Source organism: Cotesia typhae, unplaced genomic scaffold (assembly GCF_013202065.1).
Source record: "Cotesia typhae breed Kobodo isofemale line unplaced genomic scaffold, CoteBio_Ctyphae scaffold_121, whole genome shotgun sequence".
NCBI lineage: Eukaryota > Metazoa > Arthropoda > Insecta > Hymenoptera > Braconidae > Cotesia > Cotesia typhae.
Genome location: NW_027423773.1, coordinates 2207197 through 2224598, shown reverse-complemented (window position 1 = coordinate 2224598; position 17402 = coordinate 2207197). Strand labels below are relative to the sequence as shown.

General features: G+C 26.6%; 2 protein-coding genes across 4 annotated transcripts in view; both read right to left on the bottom strand.

The window, feature by feature from the left end:
* Positions 1-173: 173 nt before the first annotated feature.
* On the bottom strand, positions 174-7418 carry LOC141533870 (uncharacterized). Its single transcript, XM_074252961.1, has 4 exons — positions 7394-7418; positions 5438-7014; positions 4149-4203; positions 174-832 (listed from the first exon to the last, which is right to left on the bottom strand). Exons 1-4 carry the CDS (start codon positions 7416-7418, stop codon positions 825-827), a joined length of 1665 nt encoding a protein of 554 aa, XP_074109062.1. The 3' UTR covers positions 174-824.
* Positions 6877-17402, bottom strand: part of LOC141533917 (uncharacterized) — a 46107-nt gene continuing 35581 nt past the window's right edge. For all 3 annotated transcript variants that reach the window (XM_074253016.1, XM_074253015.1, XM_074253018.1), the window contains 5 exons: positions 17205-17369; positions 12107-15422; positions 11780-12025; positions 10480-10957; positions 6877-7014 (listed from right to left, as the gene is read on the bottom strand). In XM_074253016.1, coding sequence (XP_074109117.1) covers positions 10485-10957; positions 11780-12025; positions 12107-15422; positions 17205-17369 — 4200 coding nt within the window. In that variant the 3' untranslated portion in view covers positions 6877-7014; positions 10480-10484. The remainder of the gene's footprint in view (positions 7015-10479; positions 10958-11779; positions 12026-12106; positions 15423-17204; positions 17370-17402) is intronic.

Here is a 17402-nt window from a genome sequence, read left to right as displayed (position 1 = left end):
AATTTAACAAAATTCATTACTTAATGAAGCAAAATTTTATTAATTTATAGTTCACAAGTCACGGCAGTCACTTAGTGACTGCAAAGTTACTAGTTATTACTATTATTATTATTATTATTAATTATTGGAATGATTAAAAAAATAGTCATTATTACTTTGTAATTACATTCTATTTATTTTATCATTCATCACAAAATTAAATTTTTATAATAAAAAAAGATAAAATTAACTTAAACTACTAATTATTTAATAAATTTTATAATTGACAACTGTACAATTCGATATGACAATACATTTCTTATATATTTTCCTTATACGTCATTCTCATACATTGATAATCGATTAAAGTTAATTAAAGTACTCTCTTCTTCCATTAATAATAATACATTTCTATATTAAATATGTACATTAAAATTAAAAAAATATAAAATAAACAAAATTCATTTTATCTACACAAAGCATCCAGCAAATAATTTTTTTTTTTTTTTTTTCATATTTATATGTATATATTCATCTGAATTATATAAATACTTAAACAATGTATAATGTAACTAACATTTTATATATATATATATATATATATATATATATATATATATATATATATTTTGTAATACAATATTTTCAACTTAGATTTTTATTATATTTATATTATTTTAATTAATTCACTCTGCACTTTTCATAACAACAACAAAAATTTTGTTTTTAAAAAATGATTTCATTATTGATACTATAATTAATAATTGATATGCAGGTGCATTAATTGCACGGGTTTTATAGCTGGTTAAATCCAATTATAACATCGATATTTTTGTGTAGTACACTCACGTCGCTAAAATATAATTAATTAATCATTTTTACCATATATTCATTAATAATACTTAATTATGGCTTAATTTTTGCGTAAAAAAAAATATTTTTGTTAATTTATATACTCAATTTAATTTTATGTTTATTTAATTATAAAACTAGTAAATTACATAAAAGTTCTCAAATTATTTTAAAATTTGATAAAATTATTAAAGTATAATTAAAAAAAAAAATTCGATTTTACAGAAATGAAATTCAAATTGATTAAGATTTAATTTTGTTTCCAATTATTAATAATTAATGCAAGAAATTTTGTTTAAAATTTTTTATGCATAAAATACAATTGTAATTTTTAAAATTGAAAGCTAAAAATTTTCAATTAAAACATTTATCTGTGTAATTATTTTAAAAATTATTGGTCATAAATTAAAAGAAAAAAAAAATTTTTATCTATTTTAATATTAGCAATTAAAAAAATAGAGTACATAAAATTTTGATATAATTATTAGTATCAATAATGTTGATAAAATAAAAGTTAAAAATTTTTTTCTTAATTAAAAAATTAAAAAATGTTCTTATTACTTACACGGTAAGAACAAAATTACACTGGATATCCTTCAAGATTATACTGAGTATAATCTTAGATTATACTGAGTATAATCTTAGATTATACTGAGTATAATCCTAGATTATACTCAGTTTAATCCTAGATTATATCTTTATTCAAGAAAAAATTTTTATTAAGTGTATAAATTATTAACATTACAATTAAAAATGCATCACCCTAATAAACATACTCTATATATATTTTTAGTATACATAACATGTATTATTTTTTATATAATAATAGATACTTTATAATATAAGTAATACAACGTACATCTAAGTAATAAATGCACTTGGTTAAATTGATAACATATAAGCTCCATGATATGTATGGTATAAAATAATAGATAAAAAAAAACGTGAAAAATAAAAAAAAAATAAAAATTCATTTATTTATATATCTTTATATAAAAATTGCACTTTTTAAAAATCTCATCGGAATTTAAAATATTTACTTATTTTTTACGAAATTTGTATATTTTTAATCAATTACTACCGATTAAAAGCATAACTACTTTATAAAATAGATTCGCCAATTCACCAAGGCGGTTTTAATTAATTATTTAATCGATAAATAATAATAAAATAATTAACTTGTGCAATTTAGAATTCTAATAAATTATTTGAGCTTTTTAATTTTTTATGGCCGATTTTAATTTTTATTTTTAATAATAATTAATAATCTAAATAAACGATAAATATTTTCAAGTATAATAGTATCGAAGCTTTTCTTAAAATTATAGTAACAATTTATTAATTAATACTAATTGCAGAGGTAAAATAATTAGCTATTTTTTTTTTTTTTTTTTTTTTTTTTAATACATAAGAAGCGTAAAAAAAGATCATTATTATTAAGTACCGTTCTCGTAGGCCGTAATTTTTTTCTTTTTAGTTATTTATAAATTATTTCATTTAAAATTTAATCCTCACTAGGGTGGGTCAAAAAAATCGAATAATTTATTTTTGATTTTATACTCTGAAAAATAGGTTCGTAGACACCTAAAAAGAATTCTCTCCAAGTATAAGCTCTTAATTATAACGGGAAGGTCCTCCGCTTTGCGGGTTTCTATTTTTTTCGAATAATCAGATAAAAAAATTTATATCTCGCTTCCAACTGCTTGGAAAAATATTCCGTGGCATAGATTTTGTGAGAAATTGAATGCTTTACAAAAAAGGTCTCTTATGACTTTTTCAAAAACTCAACCGATTAAAAGATATTCATAGTTGAAGTTTGGCTATTTTAAGGAAAATATTCGTTTTTATTATGAATTTTATAAGTCGATGAAAAAAATTATTTCGGATTGTGGAACTCATGATTTTGTAGGAAATTTACTGCTCTACAAAAATGGTCTCTTATGATTTTTTGATTAAGTGAAGCCGTTACGAGAGATATTCATCGTCAAACATTAACGAATATCAATATTTCCAGTTTTTGATCAATAATTCGATAAATTTTAATTTAAACTATGAGTTTCAGGAAAATTTACATAAATTTGAGTTTCGATCGATAAAGAAATGTTATAAACAATTTTTTAATATTGTTTTCAGTCTTGAGCAATTACAAATCTTTTAGCTTTAGAATCTGTACCTTCACGAGTATTAACAGCTTCAACAATACTTTTTTTACTTCTAATGGAACGCCATCGTCAAACAGTGATAAAATGGCAAGTTCATCGCTCAAATACCATAAGTGCGAAATCATTTTTTCACACGTAGCTGAAGAAATCAAAGGATTGATATGTTTGTACTCCAATAAATTTTTCATAAACTGCAAGTCATGATAAGCAGCAGTTGTTGCAGAAGTTGATGAAAACCAAGCTTTTAAATACAATGTGACTATAAAAATACAGAAATGACGAAGACCATGCAATTCTTTCTGAGAGAGTTTGAATTCATCTCTGAATAGATACATTTTCAAACTATAAATGGCCTTAGCCATCCATCTAGCATGATGAACAGCACCAGGACGTTTGAAAGAAATCTTTTCTTGAGGCATTTCTCCAAGGAAAATCAATGATAATTCCAATAATTCTTTATCTAACTTATTATAACATTTCTTTATCGATCGAAACTCAAATTTATGTAAATTTTCCTGAAACTCATAGTTTAAATTAAAATTTATCGAATTATTGATCAAAAACTGGAAATATTGATATTCGTTAATGTTTGACGATGAATATCTCGTAACGGCTTCACTTAATCAAAAATCATAAGAGACCATTTTTGTAGAGCAGTAAATTTCCTACAAAATCATGAGTTCCGCAATCCGAAATAATTTTTTTCATCGACTTATAAAATTCATAATAAAAACGAATATTTTCCTTAAAATAGCCAAACTTCAACTATGAATATCTTTTAATCGGTTGAGTTTTTGAAAAAGTCATAAGAGACCTTTTTTGTAAAGCATTCAATTTCTCACAAAATCTATGCCACGGAATATTTTTCCAAGCAGTTGGAAGCGAGATATAAATTTTTTTATCTGATTATTCGAAAAAAATAGAAACCCGCAAAGCGGAGGACCTTCCCGTTATAATTAAGAGCTTATACTTAGAGAGAATTCTTTTTAGGTGTCTACGAACCTATTTTTCAGAGTATAAAGTCAAAAATAAATTATTCGATTTTTTTGACCCACCCTAATCCTCACCCTACTTGTTCTCATTTGTTCACTTTTACACAATATTTACATACTCTATTATTAAATAGGGATTGAAAAAAAACAATTCGGTTTTTACCTGACTTAACATTGCGTCTTGGTGAGTTTTCTTCATTTGTCGGCTGTGAGTACGCCTGGAACATAAAAAATAATAATTAATTTAAATAAACGTACATGAATAATTAATTTAATTATGAATTGAATTCTCTGGAGTGAAATTTTTTTATTTTTATTTTTGTAATTAAAAGTCTACTTGGTACATTCATATTTTAAATGTTAATTAGTATTCAATAAAAATAAAATTGTTAATTAATTTTTTTTGTAATTAAATTTCAATCAATTATTTTTTAGGAATTTTTACAATTTTATTAAATTAAAGTTTTAGTTTTTATAAAAATTTTTTTTTTTTTTTAGAATTTAGGAAGATCAATAGTGGAATATTTGATGAAATTAATTAATAATTTTAACGGAAATCTATCTTCTAATTTATGACTTACATAATTAGTCTTCTTAATAAAATATAATACTTTGACTTTGGATTTGAATTATTAAGTGACCCTATAATCGGTTTATGCTCTTGGGTCTTATTATAAGTAAATAAATAATGATATACTAGCTTTGAGTTTATTATAAATAATTTAAATGAAAATAAAAATGATTTGTTTTTAAGAAATTAAATTTTTTTATTTATAGTCAATTAATTAAAATACTTTTGATAATTAAAAAGTTTAAATTAAATAAACAAAAAAATTTCATTTGTAAAAAATGTTTGAAAATGTTATGATAAAAAAACAATGAAATTTTTTAGTCAATTTTGGATGATTAGTATTTAAGCTGCATTCGAAAATACTCTATTTTTAGATACATAATTAAGAAATAACCTTCTATCTTGTGAACTATAGACATTTTTAAAGATATAAGCTCACCCCGACATTAAACTCATCGAGACCTTTCATTTGAGTATCCACATCAATTTTTCATATATTTTATATATTTATATATATTACATATATGTATATATGAAAAATATATCAAAAATGCATGTAGGTACTCAAATGAATGCTCTTGATGAGTGTAACATCAGGATGAGCTTATATCATTAAAAATTCCAATAATTAAGAAAGTACAATGCAATTTAACAAAAGTAATTATTTAATTACTTGTTTAACATTAATTGTTTTAAATACCAACCTAAAATTATTTTAATTACTTTATCTTTTAAATACTTCGAATTATTTAATTTTCTTTATATTTTGCCTAAATAAAATATAAACTGCGCCATTTTTAAAATAATTATTAAAAAAAATTTTTATCTTCCAAAAATGTTTAATTTACAAAACAAAATTTTCTTAAAAAAAATCAATTTACCTCACTAGTCAATCGTCTAATTTTTCCCAAATCATTATCATTAAATTTCCCAGGATCCTCCTTTTCCTCCTGATTGTCACACACCGTACACTCAATAGCTCCTTTACCATTACTGAAAGGCCGTGGTGGAGCTCGACGCTTTACTTTTTTAAATTTATTAGCACCCGTCGTTTTATTGCCATTAAACTTAACTTTTTTGTGACAACTTTGACTTATTGACGGTGAGTTTCTCAAACAAGACCCCGTCATTGGTTTCAGATTAAATTCATTTGAACTAAAATTTTTACCACCTTCATCAACTTTATAATCAATCACACTCCTACTACATTTCTTCACCAATGTATGCTCAATTTCAACTACTATTTTTTTATCATTCATATTTATTTTAATATCTTTTTCTACACACGAATCTGAAGCAATATCACTATTTTCATTTCTAAAATTAATAATATTATTTTTAGAATTATTAATCTGGTCATTTATTCCATAATTGTGACTAACTCTACCAGATTTTTTACGTCGTAATGTATATGTCTTTTCAATAATATTATTGTCAATATCATTATTATTATTATTATTATTTATACAAAGAAGACTAATTTTATCATCCGTAAAATTAGAAATTATTTTTGCCGGTAAAATAGGCGAATTATTATTTTTCTTCATAATTTTAAGACTAGTAGTATCGTTATTGTAATTATCGATCTCCAGATCTTTATCATCAGTCTTTTTACCTATATTACAGGCACTATTGTTCATAGATATTACACAATTTATTCCATTATTATTTTTATTACTATTATTATAAGCATTAATTTTTTTTTCTACCATCAATTTTTTGTCACTATTATTTTTATCAGTGACCTGACTTGTAATAGAAATTTTTTTTAATTTTAAATCATTAAAATTAGTAACAAGCTCGTTTAATAAATCATTTTTCATTTGATTCGGAGTTTTTTCATCAATTTTATTTCCATTTTTCATCATTTTTTTTTCATCATTTTCTTTTGATTTATTCTCTAAATTTTGAATTTTTAAATCGGTGAAAAATTTATTTTTATCTTCAAAATTAAAAGAATTATTTTTATTTAATGGAAAATTTTCATTAGTTAGCTCTCTTTTAAATGTCGCAAAAGGTAAATTACTGGCTGTAATTGTAAAACATGTAGTTTCTTCACTTGTAACATTATTATTATTATTATTGGTTTTTTTAGCGGGAAATTTTGTTAAGTTGGATTTATCGGAGTCTCTATTCATTTCTGAATGCTCCATCACACTTTCAAAGTCTCTGGTAGTAAATAAAAGCGTTGGATTATTTTTTATTTTTAATTTTTTATCCTCTTGGATTTTTTGTGGTTCTTTAATTATGGGAATATTTAATTTTTTATTTAAATTTGATGAATATTTTATTAAATTTTTGTCATCTTCTTTTATTAATTTATTGCTGCTGGATGCTCCTGATGTAATTATTATATTTTTAATTGGTTGTTTTGGTGATAAATTACATATTAATAATTTATTATTTGATGAAGTTTTTTTACGACGCAATGGCACTGCTGGTGGATTATTTAATTCAACTGTAACATAATATACACTTTTTTTTTTAATTAATCACTTAATTATTTAAATTATTTAAATTATTAACACTAGATTTAAAAAAAAATTATTTTTAAATAAAAAAATTATTTTAATTATTTTTTTTTTAATTAAAAAATTTTTTATTAAAATAAATAATTTAATGATTTAAAAAAAAAATATTTATAAATTTTTTTAAAAAAATTATTTCACATAAAAAAATCATACTTTTATTCATGATAAATTAAAAATAAATATTTTATTAAATTAATAAAGAAGAAATAACAGAATTATTTATTTATTTTTTAAATTAAGTGATGGATACGACCCCGAGACTAGTGCGGTAAGTTAAAGTAAGAGATACCACGGCTCGTAAGTTACTGACGAGGATTCCATACAAATTCATTTAATCACCCTCTTCACCCTTGAACTCCTGGGTTTAGTTATAGTATAATAGAAAATAATGTCGAATCGATAGTTCAGGTTTGTCTAAGTAGATAATGGTAATTTAATTTAATTAGAAATACTTGAGTTGAAAGGTTTGAATTAATATTACATTTTTTTAGTCTATAAATTTATTTCAAGTATTCATTATTTTATGTTAAATAATAATTAAAAATAAAAATAATTTTTTTTAGCAATTATTAATTTTTTTTTAAATTAAAAAAAAATTGTTTATTAATCTAGTAGAAAAATTAGAAAATAAAATTGTTACTTTTATATTAATAAAATTATTGTAAACTAGTTATGAATGTGAACTTTTTTTTTTTTTTTTTTTTTTTTTTTTTTCAGGACAATGATTTACAATCATCAAAGATTTATCACCGTTTTCAAAACCGCTTCTCGATTTACTGTGCGACTATTTCTTGGTGAAATATCGATAGTCAAAAACAAGAGTCATTTTTCATTGAACGACAAGTATTGCCGCAGTAAATGGTCGCACAGAGACCGTTCAAGAAGTAAATTAATTTAAAACTCAATAAATAAGCTAATTAATCTTCTGAATGATTTAGTTTGAGTCTAGAGATGTACGCTGGTCTCATAAAGAGTAATTTTACTCTTTTTTTAACGTCACAAAATGGTTTTGTGACTGATTAAGTCTGAAGGAGCCATCACCAAAATAGATTTTAATTAAAAAATAAATTTAAATTAAAAAATAATTTTTTTAATTATTCATTTTTTGTAAAAAAATTTATAAATTAAATATATCGGTAATTTTTTTATTTCTAGTTAGAAAAAATTTACGGAATTATTTTTTATTCCTGAAAAGATTAATGAGTTTGTGTATTTTTATCTTAGTAGATATTTTCAGTCGATAGATAATTCAACCTTCAAAGACCGCAAGAATGGTATCCAACCCCAAGCTTTAACTAAAATTTAATATTCTACTCTCATAAATCAAGTATTTTTATCCATAATGTAATTACGTTCATTATGGAATTATTATTGAAGTCGATGGCGTTTAATTTTTAGTGAGCTTAATTTAGCGAACCATCATTTCATGTTTAATCATTTTAAAGTGCTTTTAGAGATCATTAAAAATTTTAAAAACTTCTATTTTAGTAAAAACAATCAATGTTTAATTTACAATTTTTTTTTAATAATAGTTTTACTAAATCTTTAAATTTTTTCTTCAAAAAAAATAATTTATAAATTTATTTACACACAGATGAAGAATTTAAAACTAATTTTTTTTTTTTTTTTTTTTTTTTTATATTAATAATTTCTTTTTTGCAAAAAAAAATATATCTTCAGTTGGATTTTAGCTAAATGCGACTTTTTCAAAATTTAATTAAAATTTTTGTTAGTAAAATTAATTAATGCAAAAGATCTCGAAATTAAACAATGAAATGAAACAAATTTAAAGTGTAATTATTATTAATATTAATGTTTGAAAAAAAAAATTAATTAAATAAATTATCCACTGGATTTAAGGTAAAAGTTTCAGAAACTTCATTTTTTTTTTGGTTTATAAAATTATACCGTGACGAGAAAAAAAATTAAACAAAAAAAAAAAAAAAATAATTTTTTTTTAAATAAAAACAAATTCGATTTTTGACGATTTTGAAATTGAAAAAATTTGGCGCGACTTTTTAAAACATCAAAAACTAAAATTTTTTCACTCGAGATTCAAAAAAAAAAAAAAAAAATAAGAGATTTTTACTTAAATTTTCTTGTCTATTTACAATTCGTTTATTTCAAAAGTTTGTCGATAGGTAGTTAATATTTACAGGTTTAATCATAAGATGATCGCAATAAGTCATATAAGCCAAAGAGTGTTATAGAGTATAGACGAAGTTTAGATCAATATAGTCAAAAGCTTAGAATGTTAGAATGAAAAAAGTAAAAAATTAAATCTTAAAAGTTTTTAAAGAGACGTGCTTTGATCAAAGTTTTTTTAAAGTCAAGGTGTTCGAAGTATTTTTTAATGCATATAAAGAACTTTTGTTAGATAAATAGTTTCGTGAAAGTATTGAAGATGCGCTTTTTTTTTTTTTTTTTTTTTTTTTTTTTTTTAATTTAAGGTAAAAGCCCCCATTATTGACACTATGAGAGTGATCATGAATATTTGAATTTTTTTATCGTCTTTCAAATCGATATTGTCAACTTTTCTTTTATCATTGTTTTTTCAATTTTTTCAATAAAAAAATAATTAGAAAAATTTTTAGATCTCAGCTAATTTAATCTTCATAAAATATTAGACATTGAGAGAAAGAATTTTTTTATAGATAATTTTATTTATTATTTAATTATTAAATTTTTTATTTTAAAAACTTTTTACTGTAATTTGACATTTAATTTATTTTTCTCATTATAATAAAAAATAATCTAAATTGAACAAATTGTAACTTTTGAGAATTTTATCTTCTATAAAGAAACTATTTAAAAAATAAAAAAAAAAAAAAATGAAGAAATGCATTAATTGTTTTAAACATTTATTAAAAAAGAAAAGATTTTTTTTTCGTTTATTTTTTTTAATAATTAAATAGGGCTTTTACCTTATAATTAAATTTAAAAATCTAGAATATTAAATTGCAATTATTTTTAAGTAAAAAAAAAAATTCTAAGTAAAATTCACGATTGAATTTTTTTAAAATTTAAATTTAATGAATTTTTAATAAAACCGATAGTTCCAAAGTTACAAGTGTTCTAGTTGAGAAAAAATTATACTTTTTTAGAAAACTTTTCTACTCTTTACTTAAAAAAAGAAAATCTTAAAACTATATTTCTATTTATATCCGAGAAATCTGATAAATTTATCGAGAATCTTTTCTTCTTTTTTTAGATAATTAAATTCTTGACAATTTTATTATCAATAAAAACTTTTATAGTGCCGACAGTTTAAAAGTTAACAGACACTTAAGCAAACAAAAAGAATAAAAAATAAAATAAGAGTTTGGTAAACTCTCAAGTGGTTAATTTTTATTTAATAATTAAATTTGAAGTGTGTAAAATAATAATCTTACCTGATCTATATAAAAACTTGATGACTGGATGAACTTATATCCAAGTCTTCAATATTAATCAGTATGCTAGCAGAATTAATTCCATTCCTCGAAATTCCATCAATATTATAAAAATTTTTAGCATCATAATTGCCCATTGTACTAGAAGCAGCACTGCTGTAGGCGCTAGAAGTATTCTGAACTGACGCCGTAGGATCACATGATTTAGATGGCGCTAACCATCTTGATGTCAAACTAGAAGTTGTTTGTGTGTCTAATGAATTATCTGATTTATCATTAATTGTACTTAACAATTGATTTCGAGTGGTCTTTATATTATCCTGATTACAAGAATAATTTTCACTGTAATTACTGTGGTTAATAATTTGTGATAAGACCAATTCAATCGTGTGGCAAGAACTATTTTGAAGCAGCTTCAACGCATCTTCGTAACGAAAATTAAGTAGACTATGCCCATTTATTGCTACGATTCGATCACCTGAAAATTATTTTTATTTTTAATAATTTTATTAGTTTATTTTGTAAAAAAAAATTTTATATTTTTGAAGAAGCGATTGTTTAATAATACTAAATGCTAAAAAAAAATTTTATACGTCCTTATGGCTCCCGGGACCCACCTCGGATGCCATAAGGGCGTATAATAAAAATTCTGTTTTTTTTCTAAGTCCAAAAAAATTTTTAGTTTGAAAAAAAATTTTTTTTTTTGCATTTCTCCATGTTTCATATGAAAATACGTCGGTTCCCAAAAAAAAATTTTTTTTTATATGCCCTTTTATTATTATTGTGAAAAAATTTTTTTGGGAATTAACGTATTTTTGTATGAAATGTGTAGAAAAGCAAAAATAAATTTTTCTTCAAATTAAAAATTTTTTTGGACTTAAAAAAAAAAACAGAATTTTTATTATACACCCTTATGGCATATGTAACACTATATATGTAATAATTTTAAAATTCTTATAATAAATAAATAATGAAGAAATTTTTAAAAATAAATAATAGAATTTTTTTTAAATGATTTTTTTGAACAAATTTATTTGTTAAAAAAAATTAAAAAATTTTCTAGTGAGTGCTAACTTTAATGTCATAAAGTTAGCCGACGTTTTAAATTTTTTTATTATTTTTCATTTATTAAATTAGAACTAAAAAAAAAAAATTTTTTTTAAATTACACATAGTTTTTCAAATTTTTTACAAATAAAATTTAAATTTCGCGCTAAAAAAATCGATGATTTTAAAAAATCGGGAGATTATTGGTTTGGCAAAAATCGAGTTTGTATGTGTGTAATTATCAAAATAATTACCTTTATTAATATTTCCAGCCATATCAGCAGACCCACCAACAGAAATAGCTTGAACATAAACACCTCCGTCATTACCTTCAGTAACTTGCAACCCAATACTGCCTCCATGGCCCCTTTCTAATTTAATTGTGCGTAAAATCCGTTCTTCAACAAACGACAGCTCTTCCAGTCGTGCCATAAGGGACGTCGACATAGTTTCATCATTCGATATATGAAAAGTTTCATCATTGATCCGTAAGTCAGCATCTGAAGTAACAAAAAATAAATCAAAAACTCAAATTTCCTTCTTTTTTTTTTTTTTTTCTAAAAAAAAAGAATTTAACATACTTAAAACATAAGCTTCAGCCATAGGCGATTCATTAGAATGAACCAACGAGCGTATTGAAGAAACAGAATCCGACTTGAGCGACATTGATTCAAATTCATCAGCGGAGTCTTTGGGCGCCAAACTATTGCCATAAATAGCCCGGGTGCCCATTTTAACCCCCAACCGTCTGGGCAAGCTGGGTGTCCTTGAACCCTGGTGATCTTGCTGGAGATTAGCTGAAGCAGGATTGTTATTAGAACTAGGAAGACTTGAAGTTTTTATTTTGCTGTAATTTTTCGCGTCATTTTCTGCGCTCCAGTCAGAAGCGGACTCAGTCGAGCGATAAACGTGCAATTGATTCTTTTTAGCACCCCCGGACTTATCAATCGCCGCATAAAGCTCTTCTGGATGAATCGCAACTTTATCACTCGATTTATAACCATTGGAAGACATCAACTTAGGAATATCATAAATAGACTTGCACAATTGCCCGATACTCTGATAATTGTACCCGTCGTCTCTAAATACTCTGCAGTTATCCAATTTATCACGTTCATTCAATTGAGCACGTTCACCTTCATCTTCAGTATCACGGGAAGCGCCTTCCGGCTCCAATCGAGCGCCTTCTGGCTCTAAACGTGCATTAACTTGTGCATAGAGCCCGTCGTCTTCTGGCGTGTAGCAAACAGAGTCATTGCTAATTTGCGACGGGCTTGAATCTTTATCAGGATTTTCATTTTCTTTGTTCTGAGAATCTTCCAACGACTTGTCGGTGACATTAGCAGCCTTCGTCACCGAGCCAATTTTAACTTTGACTTTGCTTTTTGATTTAATGTTCGCTGAAGATTCTGTCACTAAAGCAACGCCAAAATCTTTTATCAAATCTTGATGCGACGTCAATCCTGATCTGAATTTTTGGAAAAATTGATGGTGCAAAGACGTCAAATTAAAAGCATAGTAACTTTTTTTGTGATCCATTTTCAAATGAAATTTAAGATGCTTACGGCCATTTTGTTTCGTATAAATTACAAGGCCATTTTTGCTGTACGTCAACGTGTGGATATCCCGCCATTCCAGTCGGACTAACTCCGTTATTTCCCTAACTTGCCCAGCGCGCTTGAATAATTTAACACCTTGACCGTAAATTCCAAACCAAATGTTAGTTTCTGCTTTTCTAACTTTGTTATTTTTATCATTGCTTTTGACACTCTTGTTAACTTCAGGAATAATATTTTTCGGTACAGCGTAGACATTTTCCTTACCTTCAACATTAACAATAGTATCATTCGATTGATAGTTAATTTTTTTAAGCTTAGATTCCTTCGACAATTGTTGGATTATTTTGTTAAGCTCTCTAGCATCAATTGTCGCAATATAAAGATGCAATCCATAGTCATCAAGTTCTTGGGCATGAGTAATAAATAATTCCTCAGCGGTATTAGGATCTAATCCTCGTCTATTTTGGTGCGCTTGATGCAGCTGCAATGTGAGAGTTTCATTAGATAAATTCACTTGGGATCTTTCCTCAGAATTTGATAGAATCAATGTCTCGGGTACGTAATGCTCTAGAAGGAAATAATTTCCCCGACCGTGTTCATTCTCATTGTAATTACCAAATTCCGCTTGAAGAGCAAGACCTGTCAAATTGACGAGCTGCGGTACTGAGCAGACCAGCTGCTGTTCTAAAATACATCGTCTTATCTGAAGATACAACAAATGTTTTGAAATCCAGCTTCGGATTCCCCGTAAAGAGGGCAGAAAAAATCTTTCCCGTAAATAAAGCATGAAGCTCGTTGGAAGACAAAGGGGTCCGGGTTTATTTTTGTCGTTCAGCCACCCAGGCGGCGCTACTTTGTGAAGCTTAGTCTCTGGTGGTAACATTGCAAAGTCTCCGGCTAACAAAGCCGCCAAACCAAGAGTGAAGTTCTCCTCCAATTGCTCGGCTTGAATTATCGCCTGGAATAAGTGGCTCGCAGTTATCCTATTCCGATCGCATACGACGTCGATACGCTGCCCAGAAAGCAGGATGACAACCAACCGGCCTACATTGTTGCCCTTAGGGTCACCAATTTTGAGGAATTTTGACGGTTGATTAGCTCGTACTACAAATTCCGGACCGACACATTGTGTCTTGTTCAGACAACGTATTGGACCACCAAGAGCTCGATACAACCGCGATGGAGCTCGTTGTACGGGTTTACCACGACGAGCCCTTGGCCCATTTCGTACTTGGAGATTCCGAGGTGGTTTGGGCGGCGGTGGGTTGTTGGGAGGCTCCGGCAGAGAGATAACACCCGGATAAGAGTAATTTGTCACTGGGTTGTTAACTACTGAAGATTGGACGTTGTAAGTAGATTCTTGGTGACGTTCCATCTGTTCTTGTGGCTGCGAGTGATATATTTTATCCGGATTTTGATATTGCTTTTGCTTTTGTTGGTGTTGATGTTGATTGTGATTGTGATACTGTTTTTGAGATTCTATTATCGACTCTACTGAATTGCTTCTCAAGTTTTGTCCTGTTAAATTACGGCTCTGAATTTGCGGGCTTGAATACTGACGATGCAGGGCAAGATGGGCCGGCCGATTTTGGTGAGAAGAGTCGGGGATAATTTCTATGCTACAAAATGGCACTTGGCCAAAATGAGAATCTTTAATGTGCTTTTGAGGATTTGAATTGTAATTGCAGTTATTATTACTTGTGGTAGGATCTAAATTTATCTTTCCGTTGGGTCGGACGTAGTGACTGTTTTGATTTTGAGTGTGCTTGACGGTTAGCCCGTTGACGCGCACATCCTGAGAGCTAAGGAATGGCTTTACGGGAAAAGCGTAAATCGGCTCACTGTAGACGCTAATTGGAATCTTTTCATCGTTTTTACGGTTTACTGGGTTCACTATCTCTGAATCGTTTGCCGGCTTGTTGGGATACTCGGAATATATCGGCTGTGAGTTGGTTCGAATGTGGCTGGGTGTTTTGTCTGTTAATAACGCCCCGTTCGATTTAATATCTGTTTGGGATTTAAATTGATGCTTGGTGAGGTGCAGCGTCGATGGCTCGAGGACACTCGGAAGATTGGGATGAGACCGTGAATTGCGTGATTGAACTTTGAAAATCTGTCCTTTGACGTGGTGAGGCTTTGTGTAGTTACAGCTTGGGGGAATTGATTTTTCATTGTTTTCGGTACGTTGATTCCAGCGATGAGGATGTAATTGACGTGAGGACGCCGCTCGGTTACGGGCTATGTACTGAGGTGATCTTATAACTTCACGGTACATGTCCATTACTATACGAGTGAAAGGCTTTGATATCATACGTGTACGACAATACTCTGATATTACCTGAAAGTTCGAATACATGCACTTTAAAACAGATCAAATTTTCATTTTTTACAAGGACTAAATTTTACTCAGAGCGACTAATTTATTATTTTAAATTGAGATTGGTAATTTTATAAGTGTTAAATTATCAAAGTGAAAAAATTGGAAATTTGATTCTGGATTACACACGGAAAAAAATTAACTCTAATAAATAATAAGTTATGATTAACTGAAAAAAATTAACATTTCAAACAGTAAAATCGTGATTTTAATAATCATCATAATGATTATCATTTAAATACTACAATTTATTCTTTATGGAAGAAAATACTAAAGTAAAAGCCCCAATTTTTTACCCTATTAGAGTAATCATCAATACTTGAACTTTTTATCGTGTTTCAAATCAATATTGTCAAATTTTTTTTATAGAACACCTTAATCATTGTTTTTACTTATATAATTTATTTTTACCTAAAACGTCAAAAAATGCAAAAAAAATTTTTTTCAAAATTAAAATTTTTTTTTCTAAATCTAAAAAAAAAATTTTTTTTTGTATTTCTGCATGTTTCATACAAAAAAATTAACTGATTTATTTTTGTATTAAACGTACAGAAATACAAAAAAACATTTTTTTTCAAACTAAAAATTTTTTTTAGACAAAAAAAAAATTAAATTTTCAAAAAAAATTTTATTTTTGAGAAATATATTTTTTTTTTGTATTTTTCGACGTTTCAGGTAAAACTAAGTTGATTCCCGAAAAAAAAAATTTTTTTTTAAACGCCCTTATGGCTCCCGGGATCCGTTTAATTAATTAACAAATAGCAATAAATTTAATTTCAGATTTCTCAGTGTTTTTTTTATATAATTGCATTGTTTAAAATTATTTCAGATTATTTATAGTCTAAGTAACCATACAATCATTTATTTATACTTTATCGAGTGAAAACTAATTTAAAAATAGCGGATGTCCATAATGGGAACACAAAAAATTAACTTGCATGAACTAACGACAAAGGCCGTAATGTAAGGTAACAACCCACTCAACATACATGTCAACGTCCTAATGTTTACATACTGTCATGTGATTTTACAAGAAGTTTACAACCTTCCATCAATAAAATTAAATTCTTTATAAAAAAAAAAAAAAAACATTTTTGAAAAGTATAAATAATTTCTTTTCTTTTAACAATTTTGAATTCTTCGAGTCAACATAAATTTTCTATCAGTCCATGAATAGTTGACAAGATTTCTTTTGTCAGACATTTAATTATCTTGAAGAAAAAACAAATAGAACTATCTATTAAAGCTGTAGAGTGCATTTAAATTAATAATATGATTCCCATATTTTACGAGGCAGCTTGTGCAGTTAATTCATCCGTATAAATTAAATGTCAGGGATAATGTACCGGTGCATTTTCAGTAACAATTAAATTACACAACATGTTATTGATTGTATTTTAATTTTAATAAAATAAATTACAGGGAATATATCTGTAGATATATCTATGCACGGTAAAAACAAGATTACACTGGATATCATCCTAGATTGTACTGAGTAAAAAAAAAATTCAAGTAGTAGCTAGTATAATCCCAGATTATACTGATTATAATCACAGATTATACTGATTATAATCCCAGATATCACCCAGTATAATCTAGATTATACTAGCTACTATCTGAAAATTTTTTTCACCACAGACATCACTGAGTATAATCTGGGATAATATCCAGTGTCATCTTGTTATTTCCGTGTGGATAAAGAAGCGTAATTTGTAGTAGCAAAATGAAAATTGAAAAACGTACATCAAGAAGATTCATGAGAGAAGCACGTCGTTGCGGATCCAGTTCAATCATAGCTGCTAAAACAGACTGTAGTGCCGAAGGCGGTGAAACTGACACTGAACCTGTAAGGGCAGCGACCCGTGGGGTGGTATCCAATAACGCACGGCCCAGAGAGTACATCCACATCTACGGAAATTATCATTATGTGTCAGTGTCTAG

What these genes read in the sequence shown, in the direction of transcription:
- LOC141533870 (XM_074252961.1), bottom strand. Translation starts at nt 7,418, where the DNA reads ATGAATTTGTATGGAATCCTCGTCA. An exon ending in TTTGTATGGAATCCTCGTCA is followed by an intron (nt 7,015 to 7,393) that starts GTAACTTACGAG and finishes ATTATGTTACAG; the next exon opens with TTGAATTAAATAATCCACCA. An exon ending in TTAGACGATTGACTAGTGAG is followed by an intron (nt 4,204 to 5,437) that starts GTAAATTGATTT and finishes TTTATGTTCCAG; the next exon opens with GCGTACTCACAGCCGACAAA.